The sequence below is a fragment of the Fringilla coelebs genome, assembly GCF_963513975.1.
Source record: "Fringilla coelebs genome assembly, chromosome: 29".
Taxonomy (NCBI): Eukaryota; Metazoa; Chordata; class Aves; order Passeriformes; family Fringillidae; genus Fringilla; species Fringilla coelebs.
In genome coordinates, this window is record NC_140055.1 from 1,942,774 (window position 1) to 1,962,460 (window position 19,687).

Sequence of the window (19,687 nt, forward strand, 5' to 3'; positions counted from 1 at the left end):
TCCCCTCCGGCCCCGCCCCGTTTCCCCGGGGCTTACAGAGCGTCACTTCCCGTATGTCGCGAGACGCTTCCGGCGGGGCCGCCCCGCCCGTTCCGGCGACGGCACTTCCGGGAGCGGGGCCGTCCCGCCGCCATCTTGGGCGGGCTCCGGGGCTGCGGCGGCGGCGGCGGCGGAGCGGGTCCCTCCATGGGAAGATGCAGCGGGCGGGGCCGGAGGAGGCGGCGAGGACGCAGGCGGCGGCGGGGGGACCCGGGCGGAGCGGGGCCGAGGTGGCGGCGGCCCCCGCCGGGCGGCTCCTGAGGCGGGAGCTGCGGCTGCTCGAGTCCATCTTCCACCGCGGCCACGAGCGGTTCCGCATCGGCAGCGCCTGCCCGGACGAGATCAGCTGCGAGTTCGTCCCGGGGGCGGGGGCCCGCGCCGGCGCCTCTGCCTCCCGGGGGCCGCCGCCGGGACCCGTCCGTATTCACTGCAACATCACGGTGAGGCCCGGGGGGCGGCGGGCCCGGGCGCTGCGGGGGCACCGCCAGGCGGCCCCGGCACCGAGGGCTGCTCCTTCGCGGGTACGGGGCTGTCGCCGTTGGGGCCCGGGGTGAGCCGGGCCTGTGCCCCAACGTCCCTGGCGGTGGCTCCGGGGGGCGGCTGCCCCCGTCCCCCTTCTCCGTGGGGCCTCCGGGAGCGCCTGCGAGCCACCGCGAGCTCCTCGGGGCCGCGGCTCACGCACAGAACAACCGGGGGGCAGTGCCCAGCGGCAGTCCCGCCGTCCCGGTGTAGGCGAGCTGGCCATTCCCCGTGGTGTGTGGAACCCCCAGTCCTGTCCCGCTGCTCCTCGCCAGGCGTGGAGCCCTCAGACCGCCCCCGTTTTCCCTGCTTCCCGCGGTTTTGTTTTGGAGGGTTTCCCGGGGGGGCCTGATCTCCCTGCAGAAGAGGCACCTGCGGCAGCAGCGTCAGCTCCTCCTCCCTGCTCTGGCTCATCCGCACCGGTGTTTTAGGGATCCGGTGCTGGATGGCTCAGCGCTGGCGTGCTGATGCCCTCTTTGACCACAAGTTACAGCTGGTTTGTGTCTCCAGGCGAGGAGGGCTAGCAGAGCTTGGATAGCCCCTGGTTCAGCATCCGAATGGGACTAATGACCAGGATTTTCTGGAGGGGCATGTTGGGAGTGTTGCCAGAGGCTTTGTCCTGGATTAAAGGTGCCTGCTTGGCCTCTGCTCTGCGTGGGTGCTGCCAGGTTCTTCTGTACCTGCTGGTGCAAAGCTGTGAGGGTAGTAGCCCATGAGCAATGTGGGATGCCCTCAGTGTCCTGCCTCTACTGCCTTCCACCCCAGTGGCCCCACAGCCAGCATGGTCACAGTAGGGGTTTGTGTTGCCCTCAGCCCCAGGTTTATGCTGGAGGCTGGATCAGTCACCTGCAGCCTGATCTCTGTGGTACAGAGGGATCTTCAGCCCCCACCCCGTCTGGCTCACTGCTCTGTGCACCACAATGGTCTCCATCCCATTAACACCCCCTTCTCCCCCTCTCCAGGAGTCTTATCCAGCTGTTCCCCCCATATGGTCTGTGGAGTCAGACGATCCCAACCTGGCAGCTATCCTGGAGAGGCTGGTGGAAGTCAGGAAAGGAAACACCTTGGTGAGATGTGCTCTGCTGCCTGGGGCAGGGGAGGGCTGGCAGCTTTGGGGGGTAACTCCCTGCTTACATGGCCCCAGCTGCCTGAAGTGGGGATTGCTTCTGGTCTCATAAAGGTTCCAGATATTTGGGATTAACTTCTCTGACATCATTTGATACCGGGGTGGGATTTTGCACCCGTGTCTCCTGCTGCTTGGAGCAGGAGGGAGCAGCCCTGGGGCCTTTGCTGCCTGGCTGCAGGGCTGAGGCTCAGCTGGGCACAGAGCTCCCCACACTTGGCTGACCCTCTGTTCTCTGGGCAGCTTTTGCAGCACCTGAAGCGAATAATCTCTGACCTGTGCAAACTCTACAACCTCCCCCAACATCCAGATGTTGAAATGCTGGACCAGCCTCTGCCGGCAGAACAGGTAAGTGGCTCAGGAAAAGGCTCCCAGAGCTCAGAAAACAAGTTCCCTGATGTTTGCTCTGGAGGCTTCTGGGGTTACCAGAGGAGGAACACAGTGGGTGAGAGGTTGGATTCCTGTCCTGGGTGATGCCAGCCTGCTCTGCTGGGCATTGGTGCTGTTTTCTGTAAAGGCTTTCAGCTGCTTTTTGCTTTTAATTTGGTTCTGCTTGTTCATCCCTGTTTGGCCTCACCTTGGAAGCGTCTGGGAAGGCAGGAGAGCATTTTCCCAGGATGCCAACCACACAATCTCCATTCCTATCCTCTCCACAGAACACCCAGGAAGAGGTGTCCTCTGAAGAGGAAGATGAAGAAATGCCAGAGGTAAGTGACACCTTAGTGTGTGAGGGTGTGTGCCAGAGAGCTGAGCACAGGGAGAAAGGTGCTGAAAGGTGTGAGGGCACAGAGGTCTTGCTTGGGAGAAGCTTGTAGCTACCAGACAGGGAAGTTTGGCCCAAAGGCTGGATAATTCTTGGCATTTTGATGCTGAGGATTCTGAGGCACAGCTGGGCTTCACATATTCACAAACCCCAGCAGAGCACTGTAGCCACATTTGTTTTCACAGAGAAAAGCAAGGCACAGTTTTTCCCAAGAATATTTCTGGATTTCACATTCTCTGAACCTCAGAGAAAGAAAAAACAATTCTTATCTTATTTACTGCTCCTGTGTTGTTCACAAGTGGAATGCATTGTGGAGGATTGTTTACCTGAAGGGAATTGATAACTGGATTCTGGTGTGAGTGTTTTGATTCACTGACCAATTGAATTCAGGTGTGTGTGTGTGGGGACTGTTGGCTGACAGTCATGAGATCCTGAGCAGTTGAGTGCTGGGCAAATTCAGTTTAGATGTGATGTAATGTATATAGTACAGAATAATATAGTATAATAAAGTAATTAACTAGCTTTTTGATAAGATGGATTCTTCTTCATCCTTCCTCTCCTTCACTGGGGGCAAAGATATCCACTATAGAGCACAGAGGCTGAGCTTGTCCATGTAGCCATGGCCTCCAGAGGCATGTGGATGAGCTGTGAGCAGAGCTGCTTAGGCAGTACGTGTTGTTCTCTAAAGCCTGAAATTCCTGCAGGAGAGATGCATTTCTGGGTTGCTGTTGCTGGCAGGGAAATCTCTGTTGCATGGAACTCCCACAGAGAGGATGAGGTCAGGTGGCTGAGTGTGCAAGTGAGCTAATTGCCAGCAGTCGTGGAGGCAGCCACACTTCACTGCAAGCTGAGGGCACCTTGCTGCACAACCCACAGGCTCTGGTTGTTTGGTTTGCAGTTTAGAGATCTGTGGAAGTGGGTGGAATAATCTTGAATCTCCATGGTGACGTTTAGCAATGCCTCAGACACGAGAACAGCACGGGCACTGAGTCAGCAGTGCTGTGGAGCCTGGGGGCAGGTCACTGAGCAGCAGCACCCCAGCAGTTGGGGGGTTTTGGCAAAGTTAATTGCTTGCTAAATTAAGGCTGGGCTTTGCCAGTGTCCACGGGGAAAAGGGGGAGGGTTAAACTGGCACCAGGATAACCCTGTGAATCTGCAAATCTGCAGCTTTATGGGAAATCAGTGTGTGCAAGGCCTCCACTCCTCTGGGCTGGAAAAATGAATCCCGAGGAGCTGAGCATTCCCCCTTGTGCTTTTTGCTAATGCCAGGTGTTGTGGAGGGAGAATGCTCATGTAGAGCAAAGGTTTTGTGCTGAGCAGTGGGATTTGTTCAGCTGTGTGGAGGAGTGAAGCAGCAGAACTGTGCCCTGGCACACAGATTCATTATGCAGGTTAATCTTCTCGAGGGATTTTCTAGGAGGATCTATTTTCCTGTGCGAGTCTAAAAATGTCCCAGCCCTTCCAAAAACACGGCTCAGTAGCCACGATGAGCCCAGAGAGGCCAGAGTAAACGCTTGTTCAGAGGATTTAGTGCCAGTGCTGGAGCTGTGCATGCCCACAGCCATTTCCAGGCAGCTGAACCCTGAGTGCATGGGGAGAGATTTCTGTAGTGGGCCCAGATGGCTACAACTGTTTTTTCCCCTTAGGGGCTTGCACTTCCACCTGTTATTTTGGGAAACAGTGAGGGCCAAAGGCTCTTCTGGGGTCAGATACTACACTTGGGGTGTGCTGAGCTGATCTACAGAGAGACCTGCTGTGAAATCCCCCTCTTGCTGAGGGAATAACATCCCATGCAGGTGGATTTGGGTGCAGGGGTCTGTTCTTCTCGTGGTGCTGGTGATCTGTGTCCCTGTTGGGGTTTGGCTAGCCCAGGGGGCCTGGCAGCACTGTGCCAAGGGGCTGTGCTTTGTTCCAGCCACCACCAGTGGCACAAGCTGCTGAAGTCACAGGTGTGCCAAGATCCAGGGTCATGGTTATATGGGGCTTGCAGGGCATGAGACATGGCAGGGGAAAATCCAGCAAAGAAAGACCTCACATAGCCCAGTTGAGTGCCCAGACCTTTCTTCCACTCTATTTGTACCTCAGATCAGGAGCTGGGACTTCTGGGATGAAGGAGCTGCACTAGGAATCCTTCCTGGGTGAGAGCAGCTCAGCACTCAGAGGCAGGAGGAGCAAAGGCACACCTCTTTGAGCTTTCCTCTTTCCTTCCCAGGACACTGAGGACTTGGACCACTATGAGATGAAAGAGGAAGAGCCGGCAGATGGGAGAAAGACAGAGGATGAAGGCATTGGGAAAGAAAACCTGGCCATTTTAGAGAAAATAAAAAAGAACCAGAGGCAAGATTACTTAAATGTACGTGTCACCCAGTGGGCAGGTGGGCTGGGGAAGCAGAGGGACTCAAGGGCAAGAGTGATGGAGGCCCTTGCCAGCCCTCCAGCCCTAAATCAGAGAGTCCCCAGCCAAGGGTACAGCAGTACCAGTTATCCAGGGCTGATGGGGCTGAAGCAGAGGATTCTGTCAACCTCCTCTGCAGCTCAAGGAGGGCACTGGGTGACCCCAGGGGCATTGGTTCCTCATGGGGCGGTCCTCCTGCAGCAAGATTTGGGGCTGCCTTCTGCCCCACGAGCTGTGCCCCTATAATCACCTGAGGCTGTGGAGGTGGATTGTGCTTTTGTACCCCTGGGCTGAGATTCTAAGATAGTAGAGAGGACACAGGGGTGTTTCTGCTGCAGCTGTGCTGCCTGAGGTGACATGTTTTGGACAAGGGACAAGCTGAGAGGTGCCAGGCAGGATACAGTCTGGTATGGAGGCTGGACTGAGTTGTAGCTCAGGTGTTGACCTCATAGAGCAGTAGCCATGGTTGGGTGCAGTATTAACAATCCAACTTTCCCCTCCCTGTTCCTTGCAGGGTGCAGTGTCTGGGTCTGTGCAGGCCACTGACCGGCTAATGAAGGAGCTCAGGGATATTTACCGATCACCAAGTTTCAAGGGCGGTGAGTGCTGCCAGGAGCTCTGGGGAGGAGGAGTCCTTCTCCTTCTGTGGGGTGCCCAGTGGGCCTTGGGGCTGTGCTGCTCTGCTGAGGGGGAGAATCTCTGGCATTGGATGGCTGTGGCTCTGTCAAGAGTGATCAAAACCACCTTACCCTCTCTCCCCTGCCACTGCTGGATGGAAGTGAGGAGCATGCTGTGGGTGAGAGAATCATCTGACTTTGATGGGGATGGAGTTCCTACTCGTTTCCTGAGCCCAGGGTCTCAGAGAAACTGCTGCCCTCAGGACTGTCCTGGATAGGTGCTGCTGTTCATGGAGGGGCAGGGCCCAGGGAGTTTGAAATCTGGGTGATGGCTCAGCCCCCTCTCATTGTCCCCCCACAGTGACCCCCTGTGTTCTCCTTGCAGGATACTATGCAGTTGAACTAGTGAATGACAGCCTGTACGATTGGAACGTCAAACTCCTGAAGTAGGTGGCCCAGCTTGGGATCATGCATTTTTGGTGGGTTTTGGTGATGGGACCAGAAAGTCCCTGTGAGCAGAGGGGACATGAGCATGGCAGGGCAGCACCAAGCAGACCTTGAGTTAGCCTCTCTCAGGCAGCTGGCTTGCTGTCTCCAAGACAAAAAGGAGATGATATCTCCAGACAAGATGAGGTAATTGGAGGACTCTGCAAGTCTCTGCTGTTCCTAGAGTCCGGAAAGAGGTGCAGCAGGCAAACCCTGAGCTTTCACACCCTCCAGACACCAGTGCTGCCTTTTCCTTGGGCCAGGCAGCCTTTATTTTTAAGCTGGCAGCATGGAAAAGGGGTGTGATGGTCTTCTCTGCAAACCAGAAGCAGAATGCTGGCAGCCCGTGCTGTCTGTGTGGCTGCCCGGCTGTGCAGGTACGGCAGCTCCGGGTGTGGTGGCAGCGAGCACGGCTGGCCTGAGGTGCACGGCCTTGCCTGACCCTCTGGGCTTTTCCTCTCACAGGGTTGACGAGGACAGCGCTTTGCACAACGATCTTCAAATCCTCAAAGAGAAAGAAGGAACAGATTTCATCCTTCTCAACTTCTCTTTTAAAGTAAGGCTCCCCCTCCCCGAGAGACGCCTGACTCGGCGAGGCATCAGAGAACTCAGTGGCTCTGCTTCCCTTCTCTCATTGCAGGATAACTTTCCTTTTGATCCACCATTTGTAAGGGTTGTATCCCCGGTGCTGTCAGGGGGGTGAGTAACTATCTGTCTCTCTCTGCTCTGCCGTGCTGCTTTCTGCAGCAGGTTTCACTGGGTTTATCCAGAGCTGTGCACTCCTGTGACTTTTTGACATGGATTTGCCATTGGGAAGCAGACAGCGATGGTGAAGTTTTTAGCATATTTTTTCCATCAGAAATCTAATCAGAGAAGATATTTCACCTCTGGAGCAGTGGGTGGGTATAATCACATCTGTCTGTGTGGTAACTTTGTCTGATTCTTTCCCAGGTATGTTTTGGGTGGTGGTGCCATCTGCATGGAGCTACTTACAAAACAGGTGGGTGCTGGTCCCTGCGGGAGCTGGGGGAGCTGTTCTGCCTACCACACTCGGTATTCCTGACAGCTCCTACCCTACCACTGCCTGCCAGAGCTGGGGAAGGCCTTTGATTGCGCTGGGAGCACAGGTGGGTGGGTCTGGCCTCAACTTGTGTTTCATCCCTAAGGGCTGGAGTAGTGCCTACTCCATCGAGTCTGTGATCATGCAGATCAGTGCAACGCTGGTGAAAGGGAAGGCACGAGTACAATTTGGAGCCAACAAGGTAGGGCTTGGGCAGTGTAGGAGAATGGGGGGTGGCAGATGGGGGCACAGCCAGGTCTAGCTGCACAGGGAAGGTGTGTGGGATGGCTTCCCCAGGTTCCTGCTGTACTAATGGTCTGATTGCCTTCCTTTGCAGAACCAGTACAGCCTGACAAGAGCACAGCAGTCCTACAAGTCCCTGGTTCAGATCCATGAGAAGAATGGTAAGGGCTGAGGGAGAGGGCCTGCATTTTTCCCTTGCTTGTTTGGGCTCTCCAGCAAGCCACTCGAGTTTTGTCCTGCCTCAGGTGTGGAGCTGACAGCAGCAGTGGCAGCTGCTGTAACACAGTATGGCTGCAGAGTGCTGCTGCCCCCTCTGCTGCCCAGTGCTGGGCTCTGGTGGCTGTAACTAGAGGCAGCCCCTCACTGATCGCTTGGACTTGATGATCTGAGAGCTCTTTTCCAACCTAAATGATTCCATGTTTGCCCGTGTGGTGTTGGGAAGTCAGCCAGAGGGAAAGGCTCCCAGTAATCAGGAAGATGTGGCCCTTTAGAAGTGGCACTTGGCTGCTTTTGACGGCTTCTCCAGGTGCAGTTTCCTCCCTCACAGATCTCTCCTCATTTCAGGCTGGTATACACCACCCAAGGAGGATGGCTAGTGTGGATGCTGCAGGACCAATCTGAATATCTTCTGGATGCTCTACTTGGATCTTAGTGATGCCTCTTGGCTTTCTCCCAGGATGTAATAGCTCTGCCTGTTGCAGGACAATACTGGCTGTTCAAAACTCTAAATAACTGTTTAAGGAGTTGGACTGACCCAGAACACTTGCTGGGCCCATGCTAGCAGGCATTCTTGTTAAAACAAACTCTCGAGCCTCTTGTATTGCTGGAAACTTTTGACTCTACTCCAGTCTAGAGCATCCTCCTTACCTATGCTATGGATTTAATTTATTTTCTTATTTCATGTACACTGCTTTTTTTTGTTACGGTGTATGATGGATGTGTATGGAAAATGTATCTTTGGAGAAAAATTACAGTTTGTTAATTTGAGAATGCTGGTCTAACTAATTTTTTCCAAGCTCCTGCTGGGTGGGTTGTGCCCTGCAAACCCTGCTGCAGCCCTGGTCCCAGGGTGGGGCAGTCGGTGGAGCTGTGGTGGGCCCAAACCCTGCAGGAAGACTTGGTGCAACTGCCTTGGGAGAAAAAAAGCCCCTTTATTTTTTGGCATGGAGGGAGCAGGGTTTCTGCCCCATCTTCCCTGGGCAAACCCAGCTTTTCTCTATAAACTGCAGACTTTCAGCTCAAAGCACAGAGGGGGAGATCTGTGAGGCTCTCCTCTCTGCTGCAGTGGAGGAAGGGTCTGTGGGTGTATCCCAGGGCTGCCAGCTCCCACCCCACACTTCTCCCTGTCCTCTGGCCCAGCAGTAAGATGAGCTGAGGTCTGAGCTTTGTCCTGTTTCTCCCCACTAGCCACGCATGGAGGCTGAGCCCCTTGTCCCCATCCCTGCTGTGCTGTGGCTGCAAGCTTCTCTTCTGCAGGGAGTGGAGCACGGGCACTGCTCTGTCCTGCCACTGCCCCCATCCCTGGCCAGGACCTGTTCCAGCAGTGAACGCCCCGTTCTATGGGGTTTTCTTTTACCCTCCTTAAGCTACTGTTCCTGCTCGCCTTTGTACTCCAGCCCTCCATGGATGGGGTTGCTGCAGTTGTGGCCTGTTTCCTTGAATCCCTGTTTTGAGTCAGCTGGAAGGAGATTTTACTGTTGGAGCTCCTCTAACTCGGGCCACGTCCTCGTCTGGAGGACAGAAGTGACGCACCAGTGTCAAAGATGGAACCATGCATATTAACTCACTGTGTTTGAATAAAAGTCATTAGAAAATCAAAGAGCCTCAGAACTCCATTATCTACTTCAGCAGCTGTCCTGCTCAGAGCCTTGGAATAAGAAGATGCTGTTAGGAGAGGGATTACTCACAGCTGCAGGAGTGGCTCTGGCCTCAGCTTGGGGACTATTTTTAAGTGCTTTGCTGAAGGACCAGAGGATTTGTGAAGCTGAGCAGCTCTGCCCTGTGTCCTCCAGCCCAAACCAGCACCTCTTGGGGTTCTGGCTCCTCTCCAACCCTGCTCCTGGTACCTGAGTCTGGGGGGGGCAGAAGTAGCTGCACTCAGCTCCCACCTTTAGCTCAGGAACCTGCTAGGTAGCAGAGTAACTCCGTTTAATGAAGGTTTAAAGCACTTTGGGGCTTTCTCTTGGGTGAAGGAGGGACTGTTCTGCTGAGCCCAGCCATGGGGTTGGGTTGGGTTTGGGTATGCTGAGTTGGTTGGGAGAGCTCATGGCACACACTCCCAGGTCATGGTGACTTTGCAGCCTGGGATGAGCAGAACTGAAGAGGGCCCTGCAGGACACTCTGTCACTGGGATGCTGACCTGACAAGCATCGAGGCTGAAAGTGAAGCAGGAGTAGGTGTCTAGCAGGCCATCTGCCACTCCTGTCTGTTCACACCTGCCCAGGGAGGAGCCACCCACTCTGAGCTGGGCTTGGCCTTCATGGCCACCAGGCTGGCTCAGGGAAGCAGGTGTGCAGAGCCACCTGCCACCACTGCCAAAGGCCCTCCCAAGGCCTTCCCCTGCGGGAGCTGGCAGAGAACAAGGACGAGGGCAATCTTCCTGAAGGAGAAATGTGGCACGTTGGTATGAACACCACTGCAGCACAAAGCGACCAGGACAGTGCTGCCTGCATGACTGTCCTATTGAGGCCCCATTAAAATTGAGGGGGATTGAAATCTGCCTTCTGAAGTAAAGAAAAGGAACCATCACCTGAGTTTGCTGGTGGGGAATTAGAGTTTTCCTAGGCCTCAAGAAGGCAAAACTGAAGCCAGGTGACATCCCACCGGCAGTTCGGGCACCAGCCTGCCAGGGGCATCGCACCACGGCAAGGCACATCCTGCCCTGCAGCGCTAGCGAGGAAATTGCCATCACTTCCTACGGCGCTGCCAGCACCCAGCACCTCCCCCTGTACGGAAGGGGAGCCCGTATTCTGCCACAAACTCCCGTCCTGGAGCTATGGGAGCAATTCTGCTACAAATCCCTCTCCTCTTCCCGTGCAGTTGCAAATGTTGCTGTTGTAAGGCCCCGCAGGCACTGCAGCCCGACAGGAGCCCAAACCACCGGGCTCTGCCGGGCTTTTCCAGCGAGGTGACAGCACGGCCAGAACTTGGCTGGAGTGGTGTGAGCCACAAAGAGTGCCCAGCGCTTGTGCCCCGTCGGGCTGTGCTCGGGGTCCCTGTAAAGGTGCTGCGCAGAGGGGGCTGGCGGGGCTGTGCAGAGTCTCCATCCACAGCGAGCAGAGCCCATGCCCAGGCTCAGCCCTCAGGGTGCGTGCCCAGGGTGTCAGGGGGGCCCACGCACGCCGGTCTGTGCTGTCCTGGAGTCGCTGCGCGGGTGCCATCGTACGGTCCGTCCGGGGGATCCGTGTCTAGGGTGGTCCCATCAGCCAGGCGGGGTCACGGGGTGTCTCAGCCCCACCGGGACCGGACCCCCACCGGAGCTTCCCACGGCTCCCCGGCCCGCCGGGGCCGCCTGCCCGCGGGTGCCGCGCCGTTCCCCGGGGCCGCCCCCTCCGGATCTGGGCGGGGAGCGCCGGCTCTGCCGCCCCCTCCGGCCCCTCCGGCCCCGGCCCGGCCCGGCCCCGGCCCATCCCGTCGCAGCCGCATGGGGCCCCCCGGGCCGGCCTGACCTCTCTCCGAAGCCCCGAAGCCCCCGGAGACGGGCCCTGCCGAGGAGCCGCGACGGGACCCCCCGGCTGCCCGTTCCCGGCCGGGCCCTCCCGAGCTCGGAGAGACCCCCCCGGGCCCCGTCCCCAGGGGCAGCGGACCCCTGGAAGCTCCCCGGGACTGCCCCGGCCGGACTCCTCCGACCCCCGGCGAGACCCCCCGACTCATCCCATTGCTGGAGCAGATACGCCGGCCCCCTCCGAGACCCTTCCCCGGGGCCAGGCACCTCCGAGGGCACGCGGTTCCCTCCCCGGGCCGCAGGAGCCGGCACCCCTGGGGACCCACCGGCTGTCCCCGCCGGGGCCGAGGACGCCTGGAGCCCCCCACGAAGGCCCCGGTCCCCCGGCCCGCATCCCCGCTCCCGGGCTGGCCCCAGTCCGCAGAGGATCCCGTTCCCAGGGCTGGGGGCAGCCGGGCTGCCCAGCGCCCCCCGGCTGAGCCGACTCCGAGCCGGCGGGGCAGCCGTGGGGTGTCGCGGAGCCCCGGGGGGGCTGCGGCACCCCGCGTCTCCCCAGCTCCATGGCGGCCAAGTGGTTCAAGGAGTTCCCATCCAACCTGAAGACGGTTTCAGAGAAGGCTCGGCCGGGAAGCGGGAGCCTCGGGAAGAGCCGCAAGAATTCAACCGCTGAGCTGGGGGGCTACCGGGCGGCTGGGGGTGGCAAGGAAGGGGGCAGCCGGCTGTCACGGGACAACCTGCAGGGTCTGCTGCAGGCCGCCACCGGGAAGATGCGGAAGAATTCCCGAGTGGAGGGAGGCACACCGGAGGGACCCTCCAAAACCTACATCAACCGCCTCATCAAGGTGGAGGCTTCCGAGAAGAACGGGAAGGGGCACCCCGGACCCCTGCCTGCCAGCCTGCCTGCCCCCGAGCAGGACAAGGGGAAGCCCCCCAAGACAGAGACGGTAAGGCACGGACTGGGAGCCGGGGGCAGAGGGGGAGATGTGGAGAGCTCGAAGCGCTGGCAGCTTTAACTGCTTTGGTCTCCGACTCATTAGCCTGGCTGACTTCATCTTTTTATCCTCCCCGGCTCCATTGCCTTTAAATTCCTTCAAAGCTGCCTTCATCCCAGCTGCCCTTCATCACCCATTTGGGGGTGGGGGGGCCCTCGGGCATCCTCCTCATAGCCAGCCTGACCCCAGAGCTCATCTGCTGGTTAAACAAAGGCTGATGCAAAGCTTTTCTGGGAAGCTGGTCTTTCACCCCTGCACAGCCTTGGGAGGACTGGGAGCCAGTTGGCAGGGTTGCTGTCACCCAGAAGGGTCCCAGAGCTCCCCCCAGGCTCTTCACCATCACTGAGGGGCGTAGGAAGGATCTGGACCTGAAGGTGCCGCTGGGTGCATCCTCTGGGGTTGTGGCAGAGCTCCATTTACCCCAGATGTGCCGCCATCCTTCCCTGGGGACCCCAGTGTGTCCGTTCCCTGCCTGGCTCCGTGTTGGTGGCATCTCTGCCACTCCTGCTGGGACCCCCACGGCCCCCTGGAGCCAGACATGCCTGTTCTTTGCCCAGGTCATCATCCTGGAGGATTACGCAGACCCTTACGATGCCAAACGCACCAAGGGGCAGCGGGACGCCGAGCGCCTGGGGGAGAACGATGGGTACATGGAGCCCTACGATGCCCAGCAGATGATCACAGGTATGTGCCACGTTGAGCCGTGCCACAGCAGCACAGCTGGCACCGCTCCCCAGCCAGGAGCCTGTGGCTGCCCTTGGAGCCACCCGGCGCAGGAGGCTCCGGGAACAGGAAAGCCGCTTGCCGCTTCCTGCGGCTGCGCGGGGCCAGATAAGGAGCGGGAGCAAGGCCGGACACTGACCCGTGCTGGCCGGCCCCTCAGCCGTGTCCGTGACCTGCTGCCATCACCCACGGGCACATGTGGCCCCTGCAAAGCCCTCGATGCCCCCCAGTCATCCCAGGGTACCACCCCCCAAGAGTTCCCCATGGACGTGCCCCCCAGGCAGCGACACCCCGGCCGGCGTGGCCACCGTCCAGCTGGCCACAACAACAGGAACTGACTGGGCCGGAAGCTGGAAATAAAAGATTTGCTGCTGATTTTTTTTTCCGTGCGGGGCAGCGCAGGCTGTTAGGCAAGGACTGGCGCCGTGGGGAGAAGCAGGGGGCTGGGAGGGGCGAGCCCCTGGGGCGGCCTCCCGCACAGCTGGGCTCCAGCTTGGGGTGTAGCATCCTGCTGCCATGGAGCCCAGCTGGCCCCACTGGCGTGGGCCTGTGCCTGTGGCGCCAGCAGCCCCAGGGCTGGACAGCAGACCAGGCGCCATGAGGATGGGCCCCTTCCTGCTCCAGCTCCTCCCAAGCTGGCTCCCAATGGGGCGTTGCCGGCGTGGAGTCCCCCAGCACATCCCTCCCTGAGGGCTGGTCATGGGACTGGGGGGTCTCGGGGGACACACAGACCCATCCCTGACCCGCCGTCCCTCTTCCCCACAGAAATCCGTCGTCGTGGCTCCAAGGATCCCCTGGTCAAAGCCATCCTGCTGCTGGACGGCCCTGGAGAGCCTGGGGAGGGGGGTGCCAAGTTGGATGTTGCCAAGCGGCTGGGGGGCAAGGAGGTGGCAGGGAAGGGGCCACAGCTCTATGACACCCCTTACGAGCCTGGGGAGGGGGTGGCTGGGGGGACCCCAGAGCGCAGGGTAAGGGCTGGTGATGGGCGCCTGCCCGAGAATGACGAGCGGCCGGCGGGGGAGTATGAGCAGCCCTGGGAGTGGAAGAAGGAGCAGATTGTCAAAGCACTGTCAGGTAGGGGACAGGGACAGGATGGGAGTGAGGACGGGGGGAAGGGACAGGCATGGGATGGGAATGGGGATGGCAACAGGGACAGGGATGGGGACAGACTTTCTAGCAGGGCTTGTGACAAGAGGTCAAGGTGCAGTGGTTTTTAACTATAAGGGGCCCTTGAGAGACAAGAATTTTCTTGGGCTGAGGATGGCAAGGCACTGGCACAGGTTGCTCAAAGGGGTGATGCCTGCCAAGTCAGGGTGGATGGGGCTCTGAACAACCTGATGTTACTGAAAACCTCCCTTTTCATGGTGGGGTGTTGGACCAGATGGGTTCAGGCACATGGCTGGAGAAGGGGTTAGGACTGGCAATGGGGGTTGTGCTGGGGCTGGGGACAGGGATGGAGCTAGGGATGGGGATCAAAAGTGGACGTGGGGCTTTGGGAGCTCACATCTTGTCCCTCCCAGTCCAGTTTGAGGGCTCGGAGCGTCCTAAGGAGGAGACGCCGCGGCAGCATCTACGCCAGAAGAGCTGGACCCCCAAGATGCTGAAGCCGGCAGGCACCGAGCACAGCGAGGGGGAGCGGGTGGACCCCGCCCTGGCGCTGGAGAAACAGCCGTGAGTTGCGAGGCCGATCCACGCCTGGAGTACGGGGCGAGGAGGGACGGAGTGCCCGATGTTTCGCCACGGCTCAGCGTCACTCCCTGTGTCCCCGCAGCTGGTACCACGGGGCCATCACGCGGGCCGAGGCGGAGAGCCGGCTGCAGCCCTGCCGGGAGGCCGGATACCTGGTGCGCACCAGCGAGACCGGCAGCGGCAAGTACTCCATCGCGCTCAAGTGAGTGTCGGGGTGCCCACAGAACTGGGGGGTCCCCGGGGGTCCCACCGAGGGGAGATGGGGTGAATCCCGACCCTGGGGCGCTGCTTCGGCGGGAGTTTCCCCTGGTTGTTCCCACCGAAAACCCTGATGGGGAGGAAGCACCCAGATCCCGAGGGATGGCACCCCCCGATCCGCGGGGGGACCCGGGCATCCTGGTGTGAAGCCGGGGCGGAGGGGGGGTACGGCGTGTCCCCCTCCCCGGCGCATTGTCGGGAGCGCCAGCGGCGTTTCCTTCCTGAGGAAGTGCAGCCCCTGGAGCCGAAACAATCAGAGCGGGACGGGAACAAACAGGGGTGGATACGGCCGCGGGGCAGGCGGGCGCCGGGGGCCGGCGGCAACGCTGATGCCTGCTGGCCGCCCAGGACCAGCCAGGGCTGCGTCCACATCATCGTGGCCCAGACCAAGGACAACAAGTACACGCTCAGCCAGGCCAGCGGTGTCTTCGCCAGCATCCCCGAAGTTGTGCACTACTACTCCACTGAGAAGCTGCCCTTCAAGGGGGCTGAGCACATGGCCCTGCTGCACCCCGTCCACTGCAAGCTGCATTAGCGGCGGCTGATGCCGCCCCCGAGTGGTCTGCGACCCCTCCCCACCCCGAGGCTTGAGACAGCGATGGCATGAACCACGGGAAGGGTCTGGTGAGACAACCCATCATGTCTCCAGTCCTGAAGGGACCCCACTCCTGGACTCCAGCAGGGCTGTCCCCCTTTCACTGGGTCAAGTCCTGACCACCCTGTGCCAGAACCAGCTTGTCACGGGGCTGCCCACGTGCCCGAGCTGGGGGCATGCAGTGAGACTGGGATGTGTAATGATCTAGTAAAATAAACTTGTTGGCTGAGAGGGAGCAGTGGTCCTGGGGGCCTGGGATGGGCCCTGTGCTGGCAGGAGTCACCACTGTTTTGGGGACCAGGGGTACTGGGGCTCCCCCAAGAGCACATCTGCATCCTGCCAGGCTTTTTATAGCAGGGGGCCAGCAGAAGGGAAGAGGAACACTGTCCCCAGGGTGCCTGGGCACCCTCTTCCCTCGACCTGTGGTTTCCTGCCCGGGTGCAGCTGCAGCTCCCCGGGGTGTTGCACAACCCAGCGCGGGGTGGGCAGTGCAGGGCAGAGGAGGCACGGCTGGGGGTGCAGGGCAGGAAGTCTGAGGCAGGAAGGTGTGCACAGCACAGGGGGTACAGCCTGGGAGGCACCAGTGAACCACGGAGCACAGCCTGGGGTACATGTGGGAGGGGGGCACAGTAAGAGTACAGCGAGGGTGAATGAAGTGGGGGTACAACCCCACTGGAGCCACTCCCAGGCAATGGGGGGGCTGCAGCGACCCCTCTGCTACCCCGCTCCCAGCAGCCACTCCAGCATAAATCCAAAGCATTTATTTGAACCACATTGTCCTGTTTCCCTGACGTGTGCTTTAAAAAGGAGCCCCGAGGGGGCTGCAGCAGAGGTGTGGGGCTGATCCAGCCAGGCCCTCCCTCCTAAGCCCCGTGGCACTGCAGGGACTTGGCCCTTCCCTGTGGGACCCCCAGACCCGGTCCCGGGCCAGCTCCCAAACTCTGGTGCAGCCGTGCTTCCAGCGCTGTCACTCCTGGCCATGCCAGCTTGGCCATGGTGCTGAAGGTGCCCCCAGGACCCAGTCTGAGTTTTTCCTAGCTGCTTCCCCATGGGGGATGGCACTGATTCTCCTCCTCAGAGGCTTGTCCCAGCCACAGAACCACCAGATAGTGCGGGGGAACTGCTCCCAGAGCCACATCAAAGCCCTGGGACACTCCATCCAACCCCCAAGCACCTACCAGCATATTCAGCCCCTGGCTACTGCCCTGAGGAGGAATAATCTGCCTGAGTTATGTGGAGCACTTCAGGGGCTGAGGGGGCAGGGGTTGAGAGCAGAGGGGTATCACTGAGTGTGGGCGGGGGTAAGCTTAGAGGGACCAGCATGTGCTGCCCCTCGCCCTCTGGCTTGCTTGTCTCCTGCCCACTTGTCCACCACATCTGCCTGTACCTGCAGGGGAGAAGAGAGGCTCCAGGTCAGGGAGGGGGCAGACACAGCCCCCTGGGCCAGCCCCCCTGGCACTCACCTCACCACGATGCCAACAAACAGGGTGATGCCAAGGAGCAGACTCCCCCCGGTGACCAGGAAGGCATAGGGGGATGCCACAGGACGGGTGCTGGATTCCATCACAGACCCTGACACAGAGAATGGGTGGGCTCATTGTGAGGATAAGGGACTGGGTGTCCCTGCCCCCCAGCTCCAGTGCAGGAATCCCTCCTCACCACCAGCACCATTGGCATCATCCTCCTCAAAGAGCCTGGGGAACAGTGTCACCCCATAGGTGCCATCTTCTGTGGGGACCTGAAAAAGGTGGGGAGGCACAATGGGACAGGTCAGCCCCCGTGCCCTGGTGTCCCCATGTCCTACATGGGGACAGGAGACCCCTTCAGGAGCGTGTGATGCTTCCCAGGGCTGAGACCATTGTTACCTGTGAGCTGAAAGGCTCCATTTCAGAGGTGAGCTCCCAAGGGTCTGCACAGTGAGGGGGGAGCATGAGGCTTGGAGAGCCCATGCTGAGCCCCCAGTCTCAGGGCCCCACGTTCCCCTCCTACCTGTCCAGGGGGTGCCCACGGCCTCCTGGCTCCACTCGCTCCACGTGCCGTGGCCAAACTCATCCTTCGCCCTCACCTGCACCACGTGCCTCGTCCCGCGCCACGCGTCGCGGATGTCGAGCCAAGTTGTTGTCACCTGATCCACCTGGAGGGGACACGGGGCTGGAGACAGCCTGGCCAGGGACAAGGGGCATGCCAGCAGGCAGGGTCTCACCTCCACGAAGGTCGGGGCAGGCTCGGGGCGGTAGCGGACCTGGAAGCGGAGCCAGTAGAAGCGGGGGTCCCAGGAGGGGGGGTAGGACCAGTTCACCTGCAGCCGCTGCGGCGCCTTCTCCAGAGCCTGCACTGTCACATTCACCGGGGGGTCTGGCCTCACTGCTGGGGGAGTGGGGGCTCAGGGCCTCGCACTGCACCCCTGCCCCCCCAGCTCTCAGCCACGGGCAGCACTCACGGACACTGCTGAGGGTGATGATCTTGTCTTTGCCAGCCGAGCCACCGGCGCTGTTGCTGATGCACGTGGACACCACGAGGTGTTTGGTATCATCAGTGCCAGGTGGCACCTTCACCCGGCAAACGAACTTCCGTGCCTTGGAGAAGTAGCGGCACCGCTGCTCTGTGGCATTCTCAGCCACAAACCTGTGAGGTCACAGCTCAGGGGGGCTGCAGCATGCTCTAGGCACAGGGCAGCTGTGGGGGACACGTCCTACGCTGTGGGGTCCCCAGCAGTGTTAGAAAAAGGGTCTGTGGGGAGGGATGCATTCTGTGCCATGGGGTCCCAGGCAGCGCTGGGCAATGGGGCCATGGGGAAGGAACACGTCCTGTGCTGTGGATTCCCTGCTACCAGTAGCTCCTAGGGAAAGGGTCTGCAGGGAGGCAAGCAGCCTGAGCCATGGGGTCCCTGATAGCATCAGGTCCATGGAGAGGGACATGTTTGGTCCTCTTGGGGTACCAGCCCATGGTGGATGCAGGGACAGCACTCACCTCCGCTTCACCCAGAGCATCGCTCGTGTCCCTGGGGATGGCTTCTTCTGCTGTGGCCACTCACACAGGACATCCTTGTCGTGGCTCCGCCGGTAGCAGGAGACCTGGGGAGTTTCGGGGGGCTCTGCAAGGCAGGGAGGCGCTGGGGGACAGGGGCCATCACAGGCAATGCTGCGAGGGACATTCCCACCCCAGCGTGGACCCACCTGCCACCAGCAGCCGCAGGGAGCGCAGCAGGTGGCTCCCCACGGAGCAGCTGTAGTGCCCAGAGTCCTCGTAGCGCAGCTGCCTCAGGAGCAGCGCGTTTCCCTCTGCCAGCTGCCGTCCCCAGCCCCCTGCTGCTCCCTGCTCCTCCACCTGCCACAACACCGTGGCGTTCGCAGGCACCTCGTCCTGGCAGGTCAACGTGATGTTGGCTCCCAGGTGGCCCAACACCGTGTCCCGCGGCAGTGCTGGAGGAACAAGAGGAGAGAGGGCGATGAAGGTGAGACCCCAGGCCTGGTGGGTGTCCCTGGAGATGGAAGGCACCCAATTATCTGCTCCCCATGTCCGGTGACTCCTGAGGGTCAGGGCACTGAGCTGGAGAGTTGCAGAGGGGTCTGGTGGTGGGGAGCACAGCTCGGGGGAGGTGGCACACAGGGAACGGTGGTCCCAGGAGTCCCTGAATGGGGGTCGGTCCAGTGCCAGAGGGGTTAAATGACTGTGCTGGCTGCCGGTCCTGGTCGGGCCTGGGCAGCGCTCCCGGCTCCCTCCAAAGGTCAGCAGCCAGCGTGAACCTGCTGTTCCCTTCGCCTCCTGCTGCTGGGAACGCACGCAACACCCACCAGCGCCCGGGACACAGCACCGGGGACACAGCACCCACCAGCGCCCGGGACACACGCACAGCACCGGGACACAGCACCGGGACACAGCACCCGGGACACAGCTCTGGGACACAGCACCGGGACACAGCACCCACCAGCGCCCGGGACACAGCACCCGGGACACAGCACCGGGACACAGCACCGGGACACAGCACCCACCAGCGCCCGGGACACAGTACCGGGACACAGCGCCCACCCAGGGGTGCCGTACCCCCACCCGCCCGCCTCCCCGGGCCCGGCTGAGCTCCTCTGGGGCCGGCACGGAACCGCGTGTGTCCCCTCGCCGTGCCCGGACCCACGAGGCCCAGGTACCGGCAGAGGCTCAGGGCCACCCCCGCTCCCGCGCTGCCCGGTGCCGGTCGCACTCACCGGCGGGGCCGCAGGGCCGCCCGGTGGCGGCGAGGTGGAGGAGGAAGCAGAGAGGAAGGAGAAGGAGAAGAAGCGGCCCCGGCGGCCGCGCCATGCGCCCAGTCCCGGGTAAGAAAACATCGGCGGCGCCGGGGTTGTGAAACCGGGCGAGGGGCGGGGCGGCACGTGCGCCCGGGGCCGGGCGAGCCAACACCGCCCCGGCCCGGCCCCGGCTCCCCGCCACCTCCGCCGTGCCCTACCCCCTCCGCCCCTCCCCCGGACACGGGACACGGCAGGATCTGCTCAGAACATTTTCTTTTTTTAAATTAAAAAAAAAAAA

At 60.5% G+C, this 19,687-nt stretch overlaps 3 protein-coding genes across 4 annotated transcripts; 2 read left to right on the forward strand and 1 right to left on the reverse strand.

Annotated features, from left to right (window-relative positions):
- Nucleotides 1-121: 121 nt before the first annotated feature.
- Nucleotides 122-8,979, forward strand: UBE2Q1 (ubiquitin conjugating enzyme E2 Q1). The gene is made up of 13 exons (XM_084223054.1): nucleotides 122-479; nucleotides 1,521-1,625; nucleotides 1,925-2,029; nucleotides 2,338-2,388; nucleotides 4,657-4,797; nucleotides 5,354-5,438; nucleotides 5,842-5,902; nucleotides 6,408-6,498; nucleotides 6,583-6,641; nucleotides 6,894-6,942; nucleotides 7,109-7,204; nucleotides 7,340-7,406; nucleotides 7,810-8,979. The coding sequence occupies exons 1-13, from the start codon at nucleotides 195-197 to the stop codon at nucleotides 7,839-7,841; spliced, it is 1,227 nt and encodes a 408-aa protein (XP_084079180.1). The 5' UTR covers nucleotides 122-194; the 3' UTR covers nucleotides 7,842-8,979.
- A 1,867-nt stretch (nucleotides 8,980-10,846) lies between these two features.
- SHE (Src homology 2 domain containing E) lies at nucleotides 10,847-15,777 on the forward strand. The gene is made up of 6 exons (XM_084223371.1): nucleotides 10,847-11,853; nucleotides 12,459-12,585; nucleotides 13,390-13,698; nucleotides 14,145-14,295; nucleotides 14,396-14,515; nucleotides 14,920-15,777. The coding sequence occupies exons 1-6, from the start codon at nucleotides 11,470-11,472 to the stop codon at nucleotides 15,104-15,106; spliced, it is 1,278 nt and encodes a 425-aa protein (XP_084079497.1). The 5' UTR covers nucleotides 10,847-11,469; the 3' UTR covers nucleotides 15,107-15,777.
- Nucleotides 15,778-15,912: 135 nt separating this feature from the next.
- IL6R (interleukin 6 receptor) lies at nucleotides 15,913-19,613 on the reverse strand. 2 transcript variants are annotated; one of them, XM_084223370.1, is made up of 10 exons: nucleotides 19,369-19,610; nucleotides 18,343-18,588; nucleotides 18,137-18,260; nucleotides 17,607-17,791; nucleotides 17,370-17,530; nucleotides 17,156-17,300; nucleotides 17,032-17,075; nucleotides 16,826-16,904; nucleotides 16,630-16,738; nucleotides 15,913-16,553 (listed from the first exon to the last, which is right to left on the reverse strand). In XM_084223370.1, exons 1-10 carry the CDS (start codon nucleotides 19,460-19,462, stop codon nucleotides 16,364-16,366), a joined length of 1,377 nt encoding a protein of 458 aa, XP_084079496.1. In that variant the 5' UTR covers nucleotides 19,463-19,610; the 3' UTR covers nucleotides 15,913-16,363. The 2 variants fall into 2 exon arrangements, with proteins under 2 accessions (XP_084079496.1, XP_084079495.1); XM_084223369.1 differs by having other exon boundaries at nucleotides 17,156-17,530; nucleotides 19,369-19,613.
- Nucleotides 19,614-19,687: the final 74 nt, after the last annotated feature.